At 46.8% G+C, this 14,449-nt stretch overlaps 2 protein-coding genes across 2 annotated transcripts; both read left to right on the top strand.

Annotated features, from left to right (window-relative positions):
* The first annotated feature begins 1,001 nt into the window (after window positions 1–1,001).
* On the top strand, window positions 1,002–5,224 carry LOC135543463 (kelch-like protein 41b). Its single transcript, XM_064970747.1, has 6 exons — window positions 1,002–2,114; window positions 2,373–2,530; window positions 2,653–2,760; window positions 3,891–4,076; window positions 4,259–4,405; window positions 4,758–5,224. The coding sequence occupies exons 1-6, from the start codon at window positions 1,005–1,007 to the stop codon at window positions 4,867–4,869; spliced, it is 1,821 nt and encodes a 606-aa protein (XP_064826819.1). The 5' UTR covers window positions 1,002–1,004; the 3' UTR covers window positions 4,870–5,224.
* A 1,461-nt stretch (window positions 5,225–6,685) lies between these two features.
* LOC135543045 (2-oxoglutarate receptor 1-like) lies at window positions 6,686–12,095 on the top strand. The gene is made up of 2 exons (XM_064970148.1): window positions 6,686–6,773; window positions 10,743–12,095. The coding sequence occupies exon 2, from the start codon at window positions 10,783–10,785 to the stop codon at window positions 11,839–11,841; it is 1,059 nt and encodes a 352-aa protein (XP_064826220.1). The 5' UTR covers window positions 6,686–6,773; window positions 10,743–10,782; the 3' UTR covers window positions 11,842–12,095.
* The last annotated feature ends 2,354 nt before the right edge of the window (window positions 12,096–14,449 follow it).

Genomic DNA, 14,449 nt, shown 5'->3' with positions numbered 1-14,449 from the left:
TCGATTAGGTATCCATTTCTGATATTGGCGAGGTGACACTGCTGTCTGTGCACTATACTATATTTATATTACGTGTGAGACACTCCACTCCTGTCCAAATGGTCTATCTTTAGTGTCCTCAACTACAGTGTCCACATTGCCACCCATCTCCAAACACTTTGACATATAATCAAGCTAAGTTTACCTGCCAAATATTTTATCTTTAGCCACCTCAGTTTAAACAGAGATGAAAGCCTACTCTGAGAGTACAGTATAATTCAGGAAAAAGTGTCTATTTTCAGGGCTTGAAGTTGAATGCCTCGCCCGTGTCAGCAGTCCTATGACCCCCCCCCCCAGAACAATGAAGAGAAAATTAGGAGGAATGTTGATAGGTGGAGAGGCCTGTCTATCAGCTGCTGCTGCTCAGCCCTCCTCAACTTTTCTCAACCGTGCTCATTAGAATCCAATCCTAGTCAGTCTTAGGGCTAAATTCAATTAAAACGATAGTACATTATATTTTCCACAGTGGCATAGGGACATAATATCCTAGAATCCACTTTAAATAGTTTAATTGAGAGGTATTACCCTAGCTTGAATGGTTGTTTGGAAATGAATGAATGGGAATGAGATACAGGGTGGAGACACTAGTCTAAACTACCAATATTGGGTTAATAACCAGTAGCTTTGACAGCATTATCCCTCTTTAGCCACTACTAAACCAATGACAGTGTTGAGGCTGAATCATGGTAGTGGACTATAGCCCGGAACACCCCAGTTGCTTCTTTCAGTCTGTGACAGCTGTATGAGTCGGTCTCCGCATTCAGATTTGGCAGAGCTGAGATTCCTACTGACTGAGGCAGGCAGGCAGCTATATTTAGAGGGGAAAGTATTAAATTGCAGTAGGCAGTGGGGGCTTCAAGCTGGGATCCTTTTCTCTGCTCAGCCTTTTCTAGCCTGGACTGGGTGCCAAGAGGACCTGTGGCCACCATTTCTTCCCCTCTGCAAGCCACCGATTTCCCAACACCATGGACCCCAAAGCCATGAAGGAGGAGCTGCGCCTCTTCCAGAGCACCTTGCTCCAGGATGGCCTCAAGGAGCTGCTGAACGAGAACAAGTTTGTGGACTGCACTCTGAAAGTGGGCGATCGGAGCTTCCCCTGCCATAAACTCATCATGGCTGCCTGCAGCCCATACTTCAGAGAGATATTCTTTTCCGAGGATGGCAAGGAGGTGAAGGCCAACAAGGAGGTGATCCTGGACGATGTCAATCCCGCAATCTTGGACATGATAATCATGTATCTGTACTCGGCCGAGATCGACCTCACTGACGAAAATGTGCAGGACATATTTGCCGTAGCCAATCGTTTCCAGATACCTTCAGTCTTCACCGTGTGTGTTAACTATCTTCAGAAGAAGCTCTCCGTGACCAACTGTCTGGCAATCTTCAGGATGGGTCTGGTCCTCAACGTGCCCAGGTTGGCGGTGTCCGCCCGTGACTACATCGCAGACCGCTTCGATATCCTCTCTAAAGACGAGGAGTTCCTCCAGCTGGCCGCTCATGAACTGTTCGCTGTCATCGGTGGCGACTCGCTCAATGTGGAGAAGGAGGAGATGGTGTTCGAAGCCCTCATGAAATGGGTCCACAACGACAAAGACAAACGTGTCCAGGTACTGGGTGACGCCTTTGAGTGCATCCGCTTCCGCCTCATGCCCGAGAAATACTTCCACGACAAAGTGGAGACAGACGAGATCATCAAGGCCGACCCAGAACTCCTGAAGAAGGTCCAGATGATCAAAGACGCGTTCCAGGGGAAACTCCCAGAGAAGAAGGAGAAGGTAGCTGGGGATAAGGGGGCGGATGCTGAGGGTGGCGAGACAGAGGAGGTTTTCCCAGGTTTCCTGAACGATAACCGTCGCCACGGCATGTACGTCCGCGACCTGATCCTGATGATCAACGACACGGCAGCGGTGGCGTACGACGTCAACGAGAACGAGTGTTTCCTGGCGGCCATGTCGGAACAGATCCCCCGGAACCATGTCAGCCTGGCGTCACAGAAGAACCAGCTCTACCTCATCGGAGGACTGTTTGTGGACGAGGAGGACAAGGACGCTCCCCTACAGTGCTACTTCTATCAGGTAACCAATCATTGTTCATTTAGAGTTTGGGTCACTTCTATTTATGGTTTCAAATCTTCTATTGGTAATATTTCCCTTTCGGAATCTACGTTAGCTCACTAAGTTACATCGACAAAAGTCTTTGTTTGATGTTAGAATAACTGATGATGTCAATAGCACAAAACACTCTCTTTATTCACAATACTTATTTGTAATAGATTAATGCAGTCATTCCATCAATCAATCATTCATTAATTTATTCAACCCTGTGTATTTCAGTTGGACACTCTTGCAGCTGACTGGGTAGCTCTGCCCCCCATGCCTTCCCCTAGAGCCCTTTTCAACATGGGAGAGTGTGAGAACCTGCTGTTCGCTATTGCTGGAAAAGACCTCCAGAGCAACGAATGTTTGGACTCTGTGATGTGCTATGATGTCCAGTGAGTGGAATAGCATTCAACGTCTCATTCACACAGTACAGTAGAAACATATAGGACGACTCAGCTCTTTACCATTTGAAGTGTGTGTTTTGACCCTCCTGTTCTGTAATGGCTTTCCCCAGGAAGATGAAGTGGAGTGAGACCAAAAAGCTTCCCCTGAAGATCCACGGACATTCTGTGGTCTCCCATAAGGGTCTGGTGTACTGCATTGGAGGAAAGACTGATGACAAGTATGTGTGTGTGTGTGTGTGTGTGTGTGTGTGTGTGTGTGTGTGTGTGTGTGTGTGTGTGTGTGTGTGTGTGTGTGTGTGTGTGTGTGTGTGTGTGTGTGTGTGTGTGTGTGTGTGTGTGTGTGTGTGGTCTTGTTCTTGTTCTTTGGGGGAATTCAGGTCCCCACAAGGATAGTAAAACAAGGAAAATTCTCTCTTGTGGAGACATTTCCCATGTCTCCACGAAGATAATGGCTATTTTAAGCTTAGGGGTTATGTTTAGGGTTTGGGTTTACAATTAGGGTTAGGCGATAGGGTTAGGTTTAGGAGTTAGGTTAGGGAAAATATAAGTTTGAATGAAAATCAATTTCAGGTCCCCACAACAATTGAAAATCAAGTGTGTGTGTGTGTGTGTGTGTGTGTGTGTGTGTGTGTGTGTGTGTGTGTGTGTGTGTGTGTGTGTGTGTGTGCGTGCGTGCGTGCGTGCGTGCGTGCGTGAGTCGTGCTAAAGATATGGTGTAAGCTGCAGCTGTTTGTAGTCTATCATTCTAAGAACTGTTCATGTTAGATCTTAGATTACGTGACCGTAGTGAAAATAATGTATTCTTTGGGTTACATGTGAGCAGTGGAGGTTGCTGAGGGGAGGACGGCTCATAATAATGCCTGGAATGGAGTGAATGCAATGGTATCAAACACATGGAAGCCATGTCTGGGGCGGCAGGGTAGCCTAGTGGTTAGAGCGTTGGACTAGTAACCGGATGGTTGCAAGTTCAAATCCCAGAGCTGACAAGGTACAAATCTGTCATTCTGCCCCTGTTCAGGCAGTTAACCCACTGTTCCTAGGCTGTCATTGAAAAATAAGAATTCAGTTAAGAATTTGTTCTTTAACTGACTTGCCTAGTAAAATAAAGGTAAAATAAATAAATAAATAAAAATGTGTTTGATACTATTCCATTGACTCCATTCCAGCCGTTACTATGAGCCGTCCTCCTCTCACCACCCTCCACTGCATGTGAGCCTGTATTGTAATACATGTTGTCTGATTTATAGAATCCAAACCGTAACTGCAAATCCATCACAGTCTTTCTATACTGCTGCCAGAAGGGCATTTCCTGAGATCTGACAACCCTGTCTATCATTCTCCCGCACAGCAAAGCCCTGAACAAGATGTTTGTATACAACCACAAGCAGTCAGAGTGGAGGGAGCTGGCTGCCATGAAGACAGCCAGAGCCATGTTCGGAGCCGTCGTTCACAATGGAAAGATCGTGGTGGCTGGTGGAGTCAACGAGGAAGGCCTCACTGCTGCATCTGAAGTCTACGACTTTGGAACAAACAAGTATGTAGCATTTACTTTGGTGATAAATCAGTTTAAGAACTTGTTACACCTTTTAATATCATTCACCATAACAATACCATTTGCTGGTTCTGGATGTTGAACGTTATTAGTCATCTTGAGTCAGGATGGCCTTAATTGGAAAGAGTCCCCCTGACGCTATCCCGAATCACCTTGTTTTGCAGATGGGAGGCGTTCACAGACTTTCCCCAGGAGAGGAGCTCAGTGAACCTGCTGAGCAATGAGGGGGCCCTGTACGCCGTGGGGGGCTTCACCTTCATCCAGAATGACAACAAGGAGGTGGTCCCCGCAGAGATTACTGATGTTTGGCAGTAAGTACCCTCTTTGAATGTTATGTAATCAACTGGGTTTCAAACCCAGGTCTTCTTCATGCATTCAACAGGACTGTGTTAGCCCATTGTGCTAAAGCCTAGGCATTAACTCAGTGAGCTAACAGAAGTTTGCATTGTTCCGCCCTGTTAGTTTAGTTGTGGGTTCATTATTTTAGATGGCTTACATTTCCATAATAATTTGTTATATAAATGTAGGATAAGAAATAAAGTTGAAGCTAAATGAAAAAAAAAATGAGAGCGCCCTACTTGGTCAGTGGTACTGTACAAACAGTCAACTACGTCTTGCTTTGTTCTGTTCCTCATCACTGTATCTTCCTGTTCCCTGTGTTAGGTACGAGGAGGACAAGAAGGAATGGAGCGGGATGCTGAGGGAGATGCGTTACGCCGCTGGCTCCTCCTGCGTATCCATGCGCCTCAATGCTGCCAAGATGCCCAAACTCTAGACCCTCGCTGCCCAGTCATGATTCCCCATGATGCCCTCTGTCTGCCCGGACTACCACCATCTCCTCTGGGTAGTCGTTCCATTTCAGGAATAGAGGGGGTGTCACATGACAACTCAAATGTGGACTCTTATTGGTTGATTGTGTTGTGAGTTTCTTTTTGCCTCTTTCTGATCTCAGGTGATTTTCTGTACAATAAAAACATCTACTTTGCTTCAGTGAAGACCACATCAGTATGTTAGTTTCCCTCATTATAGAGTAACCCACAACGTGTATTTAGCTAGCTTTTTTGTAAAATAAACATTTGTTCAAAAACTCCTGTTATCGTTGTTTTGAATTTGGAGAAACAGTTGTCGCCATTTTTATGGCTGGTTTAGTTTAAACATTTGTCTGTGCATAGCACGCGTGTTTTACTAGAACTAGATTCAGGTCGAAGATATGGTATATCAGGAAATTAAATCGAGGTGTGAGCCAGTTGGTGTAGTAAAAACAAACCTACTCATTGGCAGGTTTAAACAACTGCCCTGCATTATGCATACACTATGTACACTACAGTATGTGTCATGCCAACGCTGTAGGTCCCAGTAGATTTCCACAGTAGGTTTGACATACAGTAGGTTAATCTCATTAACCCACAATGGTGGAAAAGGTACCCAATTGTCATACCTTAATAGAAAATGACTAAAATAAAAGTGAAAGTCACCCAGTAAAATAATACTTGAGAAAAAGTCTAAAAGTATTTGGATTTAAATATACTTAAGTATCAAAAATTAAATGTAATTGCTAAAATACACTTCTGTATCAAAAGTATAAATCCTTTCAAATTCCTTATATTAAGCAATCCAGACCGCACAATTCTCTTTGTTTTATTTAGGGATAGCCAGTGGCACTCTCCAACACTCAGAAATAATTTACAAACAAAGCATTTGTGTTTTGTGAGTCCGCCAGATCAGAGACAGTAGGGATGACCAGGGATGTTCTCCTGATAAGTGCATGAACTGGACCATTTTCCTGTCATGCTAAGCATTCAAAATGTAATGAGTAATTTCGGGTGTCAGGGAAAATGTATGGAGTAAAAAGTATATTATTTTCTTTAGGAATGTAGTGAAGTAAAAGTTATCAAAAATATAAATAGTAAAGTACAGATACCCCAAAAACTACTTAAATTGTACTTTTAAGTATTTTTACTGATGTACTTTACACCCCTGGTAACGCAGAATTGGAAATCTCTATGTCTGTCCTAGAGATGAAATGTAGGTGAACTATGTACATTTAGGTAACATTTTTGACATGCGTTATTCTGGATTTCTTTGTTGTTATTCTGTTTCTCACTGTTCAAATAAACCTACCATTAAAATTATAGACTGATAATTTCTTTGTCAGTGGGCAAACGTACGAAGTCAGCAGCGGATCAAATACTTTTTTCCCTCATTGTGTCAACCTGCCGGCTGATGCTAAATGTAGGACATGTGACATCATAGCACAGCAATACTAAGCCACTAAACCCCCAGCACTGAGGGGGAATAACGCTGCTTAATGTACTCCATGTTATTCCTCCCTTTATTTAACTGCTGCACAGGAATGTGGTACTGTACCCATAGTGAAGAGGAAGTAGTACTGTACTTCTCGTATATTTTCAATACATTCATGTCAAATACAGAAATAGGATCGGAATTCTTTGTGAATAAGGGTTTCGATGCAGAAGTCAATGAGGTAACACCCAACAAAGGCACAGTGCGTGACATGCTTGTGTTTTCCCATGGTGGGGGCCAGACAGTGCTGTAGGAGGTTAATGTAGCTGAAAGGAGGGACCAGAGGTGGTTGATGTATAAGAGAGAGGAGGAGGTAAATCTCAGAGAGGATACCGATGACTGAGGGAGCAGCACTGTCTGACTGACTGACTAACTGTAAGTTGCCATATCACTGACTGTATCTCTAGCCTTGCTTATACCTGATGCTAACATGTGACTTCTGTCCTGATATTTGCCACACGTATTGTGCCCACATTGTAGCCATGGCATCTACAAATGGTATTAAAATGTGTATTTTGCCTGCATTGTGACTAGATTCCCTTGTGCCTCCCAGTATGCAGATTATTTGACAGATATTCTTTCAAAATAATATGAATGTATTTATTTTAAGACATGGTGTTTCCTGTCAAATTTAGAGACCGGTATAGTGATGATTTAAATGAAAATCGGTTTATACTTGATTGATAATATCCAAACACACTGGGTCCCTGTCTACCTCCGGAGGTGGTCAGGAAGATCTGATCACGGACAGATCACAATGCGTATTTTAATCATCTACACCTGTCTAAAAATGTGGGCACAATCAGAATGTGGACAAGACCAGGACAAAGGACACATTTTATAACCAGTTATCAACGGGGCTTCTGACTCAATGTGTTCAGTACAAAGAAACTCTAAGTATAATTTTTTTAATTCTAGTATAGCGTTGATCATACCTACTAGGTGGCTTCACCTGTTACAGTATTTTCTAAAATGAAGAATACATGAAGTGCAGAGTGAAAAGTAAGGAACAAGATGAGAAAAAAATAATTAGACCTGAGGTGTAAAATTTGCAATGTCATGGTGTGGATTTTTTGTTGTTTATTTATGCTGCCAGAAAACCTGAGACTGTCTCACACGTTTTGTGATAATGAGAGCAGAGGGAAGTAGAAAGGGTAATTTTTTATGTTAATAGAAGATGTTTAGAAGTTGAAATTGTTAGAGGCTAGTGTTGAAAATTGAGGGTAAGTGACTGTATTAGAAATAGTAATAGTACTGTAGTAGTAGTAGTAGTAGTAGTAGTATCAGTAGTAGTAGCAGGAGTAACAGTAGTAGTAGCAGTAGTAGTAGTAGTAGTAGTAGTAGCAGGAGTAGTAGCAGTAGTAGTAGTAGTAGTAGCAGTAGTAGTAGTAGCAGCAGCAGGAGTAGTAGCAGCAGCAGTAGTAGTAGCATCAGCAGTAGCAGTAGTGGTAGCAGTAGTAGTAGCATCAGCAGTAGTAGTAACAGTAGTAGTAGTAGTAGCAGTAGCAGTAGTAGTAGCAGTAGCAGGAGTAGTAGTAGTAGCAGTAGTAGTAGTAGCAGCAGCAGTAGTAGTAGTAGTAGTAGTAGTAGTAGCATCATCAGCAGTAGCAGTAGTAGTAGCAGTAGCAGGAGTAGTAGTAGTAGCAGTTGCAGGAGTAGTAGTAGTAGCAGTAGTAGTAGTAGTAGTAGTAGTAGTAGTAGCAGCAGCATCATCAGCAGTAGCAGTAGTAGTAGCAGTAGCAGTAGTAGTAGCAGTAGTAGCAGGAATAGTAATAGTTATAGTAGTAGTATAATAATAATAATTCAAGGAATATTACTCAGAAATGTGAGGACTACGGATTGTATCCATTTAAAAGTAATCCGATTTATTCCAGTTACGCAATAGGATTACAATTAGTAAATGGTACATACCAGAAATCTTCACAATAAAAATAATACAAAATATCCTAAGTCTTTAACGGCATAGAAAATTCACTACTATGACATACAAACGTACATCAGGAGATCAGTTTACAGATGACTCCATGATCAACGTTTAACCCCATCTTTTTTCTTCCAAAAATGGCAAATCCCAGTATCTCCCATCATCTAATTAACATCACTTTGCAAGGCCCCAAAAAATCTAAACAAAAGGTATGACACTTCTCTAATCACCACATCTCAACACTGTGTGATAAGAGCACGCCCGTGTCGGTGCTTTTTGAACTATCCGCCGTCCAACCAACAGAATAACACAGTGTCTCTGTAACAACAAATCCGTAGCACTTACAGTACAATAAAATAAATCATAATTCATAGCTCTTTGTGAACTCTTGAAACAATCCAAACATGATCATTTAATTCACACAATAACATTCATTTCAAGTTTAATCAGTCTTCACCTCTCCTGCCTTCAGCGACCCTAGGATTTCTGTGGTAATGTCTCTTCCTCGAGATTACCACAGATAAGGTGTTTGACCCATGTGATAGCCCACTGATGGTCTGCCATTCAAACAATGGCATAAATCGTGATTGAGTCATCATCCTGGTCCTCGGCGCCAGCAAGTCGCTAGACGCGTCTTCATCACTGGCCTTCATCATCGTTCACATTAGTTTACTCTCTCTATTTTCGACTACAATAATCTCCTGTTTGGCACCTCTGGGCCAGGAAAGAACCAGAGGTGCCATAACGAAAGAAGGAGAAGTGGTCTCACGAAGATAGGTGATCCAATATCTGCAAAAGCAACCCTGTGTTAAAGTTATAGTTACCACAAGCAGGTTTGCCAAGACGGAACGCGCGGTACACCCAGTCCCACCCTGTGTATGCGTATTTGGCTGAGGCAATGGAGACACTAGTCGGGATAGTTGACGTCTTCTTGACCAGGTTGACTTCGACCTGGGAGCGTGCAAGATGGCAGCAGGTATCCTACAGAAGCTCCTGTACCATGGCCGTGGGTTCCATCAGAGACCTGGTGCTCTTCTCATAGAAGGTATCCTCCCACCAGGGTGCAATGTCAGTGTACATGGATACCCGTCCGAGAATATTCAGCTGTCCCATTGTGAAATCTTCAGTCATTTTCAAGCAGAAAGTGTGGTTAGCTGGACAGGTCAGCCCCCCGTAGGAGAAAGAATTCATCTCACTTATCACACGCCACTGGGTATGAGACACTTGGATAGCATCAGAATAGCGTGCGATGATCGCACTCTCATCAGTTTAGTATCATCAAAAGTTACCGGTGGTAATGTATTACAGGTGCAAATGACATATTTATTACAGTCGCATGACAACAAGACCGAGTTGTTAAGAACGGATCAGTACCCTTCACACAACAATAGCCAGCAAAGTGATCCCATTTTTATGAATTGGTCTCTAACAACCACTCACGAAGGGCGGATGGAGCTCGAGTTGGAAATGTTGGGTCCAGAAAAATAAAAGGGAAGGTCATATAAAAACAAATACAGCCAAAATATCCTCTAGAATTGTGCATCAATGGTGGCTAACAGTTCTGCATATTAAATATTCTGAATATTGTCTGACTTGAACCATTTCTCTAGTTCAAGTGAAACAATGAGGTCGTTCAGCGCATGGTGCGGCGCCTTACCCAGGTGGAGATCATGCAGTATATTGTGTTTGTTTAGCCAGCTGATATGTGTTAGACATGGAGTTACCAACCCCAAAAAGGCTGGTCAAAGCCACGATTAAGTCTCGCTTTGTACGTGTGTGTGGCTTGGATAGCAAGTCTGCCCTTGTAACCAGAAATGAAATCCTCAATAAGTGTCTGCAACCATGTGTATGTTCTACCATTACTGCTCCAATGAGCCTGGAATGCTGCCAGAACATTAGATATGCTGTAGGACACATTAACCGTAACTAGACTAGCATCATGCAAGAGGGTCTTGTTAATGTTTCCTTTAACAGGACCAACTTTAGGGACTGGATATGGTTATGGACACTCACCCAGTGGGGTCAAATACTTATTTTCCACCATAATTTGCAAATAAATTAATTAAAAATCCTACAATGTGATTTTCTGGATTTTTTTTCTCATTTTGTACCTATGATGAAAATTACAGGCCTCTTTCATCTTTTTAAGTGGGAGAACTTGCACAATTGGTGGCTGACTAAATACTTTTTTTGCCCCACTATATGTACAAAAAGCTCATTTCAAAACGGTTCACCCGATATGGATGAAAATACCCTCAAACTAAAGCTGACAGTCTGCACTTTAACCTTGTAGTCATTGCATAATTTCAAATCCAAAGTGCTGGAGTACAGAGCTAAAGCAACAACAAATTTGTCACTGTCCCATTACTTTTGGAGCTCATTATATACGTATATAATTATATAACACTGTCTCTGTTTAGGTTCCTCTTCTAGGCCGATAACAACACTCACAGCACGGTCATGTCTAGCGTCATCTACAGCAGGAACAAATCCGACCATAACTGCACCAACGTGGACAGCCTGATGAAACTCTACTACCTGCCTATCATGTACAGTGTAATTTTCGCTGTGGGACTGCTGGGTAACATCACCTCCATCGCCATCTACTTGGCCAAGCTACGACCCTGGAAGTCTAGCTGTATCATCATGGTCAACCTGGCATTGACGGATCTTCTGTATGTTCTGAGTCTGCCTTTCCTGGTCTACTACTACACCAACGGTGAATCCTGGACCCTGGGCAACTTCATGTGTCGCTTTGTGCGTTTCGGGTTCCACTTTAACCTATATGGTAGTATACTGTTTCTCACCTGTTTGGCTGTGTTTCGATATGTAGTCTTGACGAAACCTCTGAGGACGGCGCAGGTGCAGCAGAAGAGGTGGGGTATCTTGGCGTGCGCCGCAGTCTGGGCTATAGCCGGGGCGGAGATTGTGCCCATGCTCACCATGATCACCATGGAGAATAAAAACAACAAGACCCAGTGTTTGGACTTTGCTAGCGGCGACCCGGCTTTAGTGGGGTGGTACGGCTGGCTGCTGACCGTGCTGGGCTACCTGCTGCCCCTGGTGGTGGTTGTGTTGTGTTACGCCGGTATCGCCCGGGAACTAGCCAAGGGGCCCCACACCCACAGCCCTTGCCGGGTGCGGGCACGCCGCCTTACCATACTGATCCTGGTGGTGTTCGTGGTATGCTTCCTGCCGTACCACGTCCTGAGGATCCTAAGAATAGACACCAGGATGAAGCCTGGGTTGTCATGTATGGTGGAGCACTGGGTCCACGCCGCTTATATCATATCCAGGCCCATAGCGGGACTCAACACCTTCTTTAACCTGGCTCTGTACACCCTGGCCGGGGACAAGTTCAAGCAGGCCTTCCTCAGTGTGTTCCACTGGGGCCCCTGGTGGACCAGGTTCAGGACTCACCTCAAACTCAGCCAGGCTGTCGTCAGTAAGCCCAGTAACACAGCTTCCGCCGAAAGGACAGTAGCCACGGATATGGACATCCATAGACAGGAAATATAATACAGTGTTCTACTTCATTCTGACATTACTACCATGGCAATATATTGTCCTACAATACTGTGTATACTGTACTGTGATCCTGTAAATAGAAAACCTTTTATCAGATTTTATTATATGCCAGTATGAGGTTTACAACATTGATGTGGTTTCTATAAAAATATTAGATACCTATAAAGGGTGACTTTATATATACTGTATACTCTAATTGATATTTCCATATCACTTCATTATAAATAAACATTTAACAATCAACATTTAACCATCCAATATCTGTCTCAGAGTTCAGTGGGTATTTGATGCATTGTTCTGGTATGACTTGAGAGAAACAAGAACATGATACATTTGGCCCAGGACCAGAAACATGCCAATATGATTCCGAAACCAAATGTTTTCACTTCTATACCCAGTGTTGTCAGGTATTTATTTCTCCCCTACTTAACACAAGCAACAATGAGATGAGAGTCAAGGAATAAGGAACTCATTGGCTGGGGGGAAAAGGAGCGTCTGGGGAAAAGGAGCGTCGGGGGAAAAGGAGCGTCTGGGAGGAAAAGGAGCGTCGGGGGAAAAGGAGCGTCTGGGGGAAAAGGAGTGGCTGGGGGGGAAAGGAGTGGGAGGGGGAAAAGGAGCGGGAGGGGGAAAAGGAGCGGCTGGGGGAAAAGGAGCGGCTGGGGGAAAGGAGTGGCTGGGGGGGGAAGGATTGGCTGGGGGAAAGGAGCTGGGGGGAAAGGAGCGGCTGGGGGAAAAGGAGCGGCTGGGGGAAAAGGAGCGGCTGGGGGAAAAGGAGCGGCTGGGGGAAAAGGAGCGTCTGGGGGGAAAAGGAGCGTCGGGGGAAAAGGAGCGTCTGGGGGAAAAGGAGCGGCTGGGGGAAAAGGAGCGGCTGGGGGGAAAGGAGCGGCTGGGGGAAAAGGAGCGGCTGGGGGAAAGGAGCGGCTGGGGGGGAAGGATTGGCTGGGGGAAAGGAGCGGGGGGGGAAAGGAGCGGCTGGGGGAAAGGAGCGGCTGGGGGAAAGGAGCGGCTGGGGGAAAAGGAGCGGCTGGGGGGGAAAAGGAGCGGCTGGGGGAAAAGGAGCGGCTGGGGGAAAAGGAGCGGCTGGGGGAAAGGAGCAGCTGGGGGAAAAGGAGCAGCTGGGGGAAAAGGAGCGGCTGGGGGGAAAAGGAGCGGCTGGGGGAAAGGAGCGGCTGGGGGGGGAAAGGAGCGGGGGGGGGAAAGGATTGGCTGGGGGAAAGGAGCTGGGGGAAAAGGAGTGGGAGGGGGAAAAGGAGCGGCTGGGGGAAAAGGAGTGGGAGGGGGAAAAGGAGCGTCTGGGGGGAAAGGAGCGGCTGGGGGGAAAGGAGTGGCTGGGGGAAAGGGTGGCTGAGAGGAAAAGGAGTGGCTGGGGGAAAAGGAGTGGGAGGGGGAAAGGAGCGGCTGGGGGGAAAAGGAGCAGCTGGGGGAAAAGGAGCGGCTGGGGGAAAAGGAGCGGCTGGGGGGGGAAAGGAGCGGCTGGGGGGGGGGGAAAGGAGCGGCTGGGGGAAAGGGGGGAAAGGATTGGCTGGGGGAAAGGAGCGGCTGGGGGGAAAGGAGTGGGAGGGGGAAAAGGAGCGGCTGGGGGGAAAGGAGTGGGAGGGGGGAAAGGAGCGTCTGGGGGGAAAGGAGCGGCTGGGGGAAAGGAGTGGCTGGGGGGGAAAGGAGTGGCTGAGGGAAAAGGAGTGGCTGGGGGGAAAAGGAGCGGCTGGGGGGAAAAGGAGCGGCTGGGGGAAAAGGAGTGGGAGGGGGAAAAGGAGCGGCTGGGGGGAAAAGGAGCGGCTGGGGGGGGGAAAGGAGCGGCTGGGGGGGAAAGGAGCGGCTGGGGGAAAAGGCGGCTGGGGGGGAAAGGATTGGCTGGGGGGAAAGGAGCTGGGGGGGAAAGGAGTGGGGGGGGGAAAAGGAGCGGCTGGGGGGAAAGGAGCGGGGGGGGAAAGGAGCGGCTGGGGGGAAAGGAGCGTCGGGGGAAAAGGAGCGTCTGGGGGGAAAAGGAGCGGCTGGGGGAAAGGAGTGGCTGGGGGAAAAGGAGTGGCTGGGGGGGAGTGGGAGGGGGAAAGGAGCGGCTGGGGGGAAAGGAGTGGGAGGGGGAAAGGAGCGGCTGGGGGAAAAGGAGCGGCTGGGGGGAAGGAGTGGCTGGGGGGGGAAAGGATTGGCTGGGGGAAAGGAGCTGGGGGGGAAAAGGAGCGGCTGGGGGGAAAGGAGCGGCTGGGGGGAAAGGAGTGGCTGGGGGGGAAAGGAGTGGCTGGGGGAAAAGGAGTGGCTGGGGGAAAAGGAGTGGGAGGGGGAAAAGGAGCGGCTGGGGGGGGAAAGGAGTGGCTGGGGGGGGGGGAAAGGAGTGGGCTGGGGGGAAAGGAGCGGCTGGGGGGGGAAAAGGAGCGGCTGGGGGGAAAGGAGTGGGGGGGGGAAAGGAGCGTCTGGGGGGAAAAGGAGCGGCTGGGGGGAAAAGGAGCGGCTGGGGGAAAGGAGTGGCTGGGGGAAAGGAGTGGCTGAGGGGGAAAAGGAGTGGCTGGGGGAAAAGGAGTGGGAGGGGGAAAAGGAGTGGCTGGGGGGAAAGGAGCTGGGGGGGGAAAGGATTGGCTGGGGGAAAGGAGCTGGGGGAAAGGAG

Source organism: Oncorhynchus masou, chromosome 7 (assembly GCF_036934945.1).
Source record: "Oncorhynchus masou masou isolate Uvic2021 chromosome 7, UVic_Omas_1.1, whole genome shotgun sequence".
Taxonomy (NCBI): Eukaryota; Metazoa; Chordata; class Actinopteri; order Salmoniformes; family Salmonidae; genus Oncorhynchus; species Oncorhynchus masou.
This window is presented reverse-complemented; position numbering and strand designations above follow the sequence as displayed.

Excerpts from the sequence above, each read along its gene's own strand:
- LOC135543463 (XM_064970747.1), top strand. The coding sequence starts at position 1,005 with ATGGACCCCAAAGCCATGAAGGAGGAGCTGCGCCTCTTCCAGAGCACC. Across the intron at positions 2,761-3,890 it reads GGAGGAAAGACTGATGACAA|CAAAGCCCTGAACAAGATGT; the intron begins GTATGTGTGTGT and ends TCTCCCGCACAG. Across the intron at positions 4,077-4,258 it reads TACGACTTTGGAACAAACAA|ATGGGAGGCGTTCACAGACT; the intron begins GTATGTAGCATT and ends CTTGTTTTGCAG.
- LOC135543045 (XM_064970148.1), top strand. The coding sequence starts at position 10,783 with ATGTCTAGCGTCATCTACAGCAGGAACAAATCCGACCATAACTGCACC.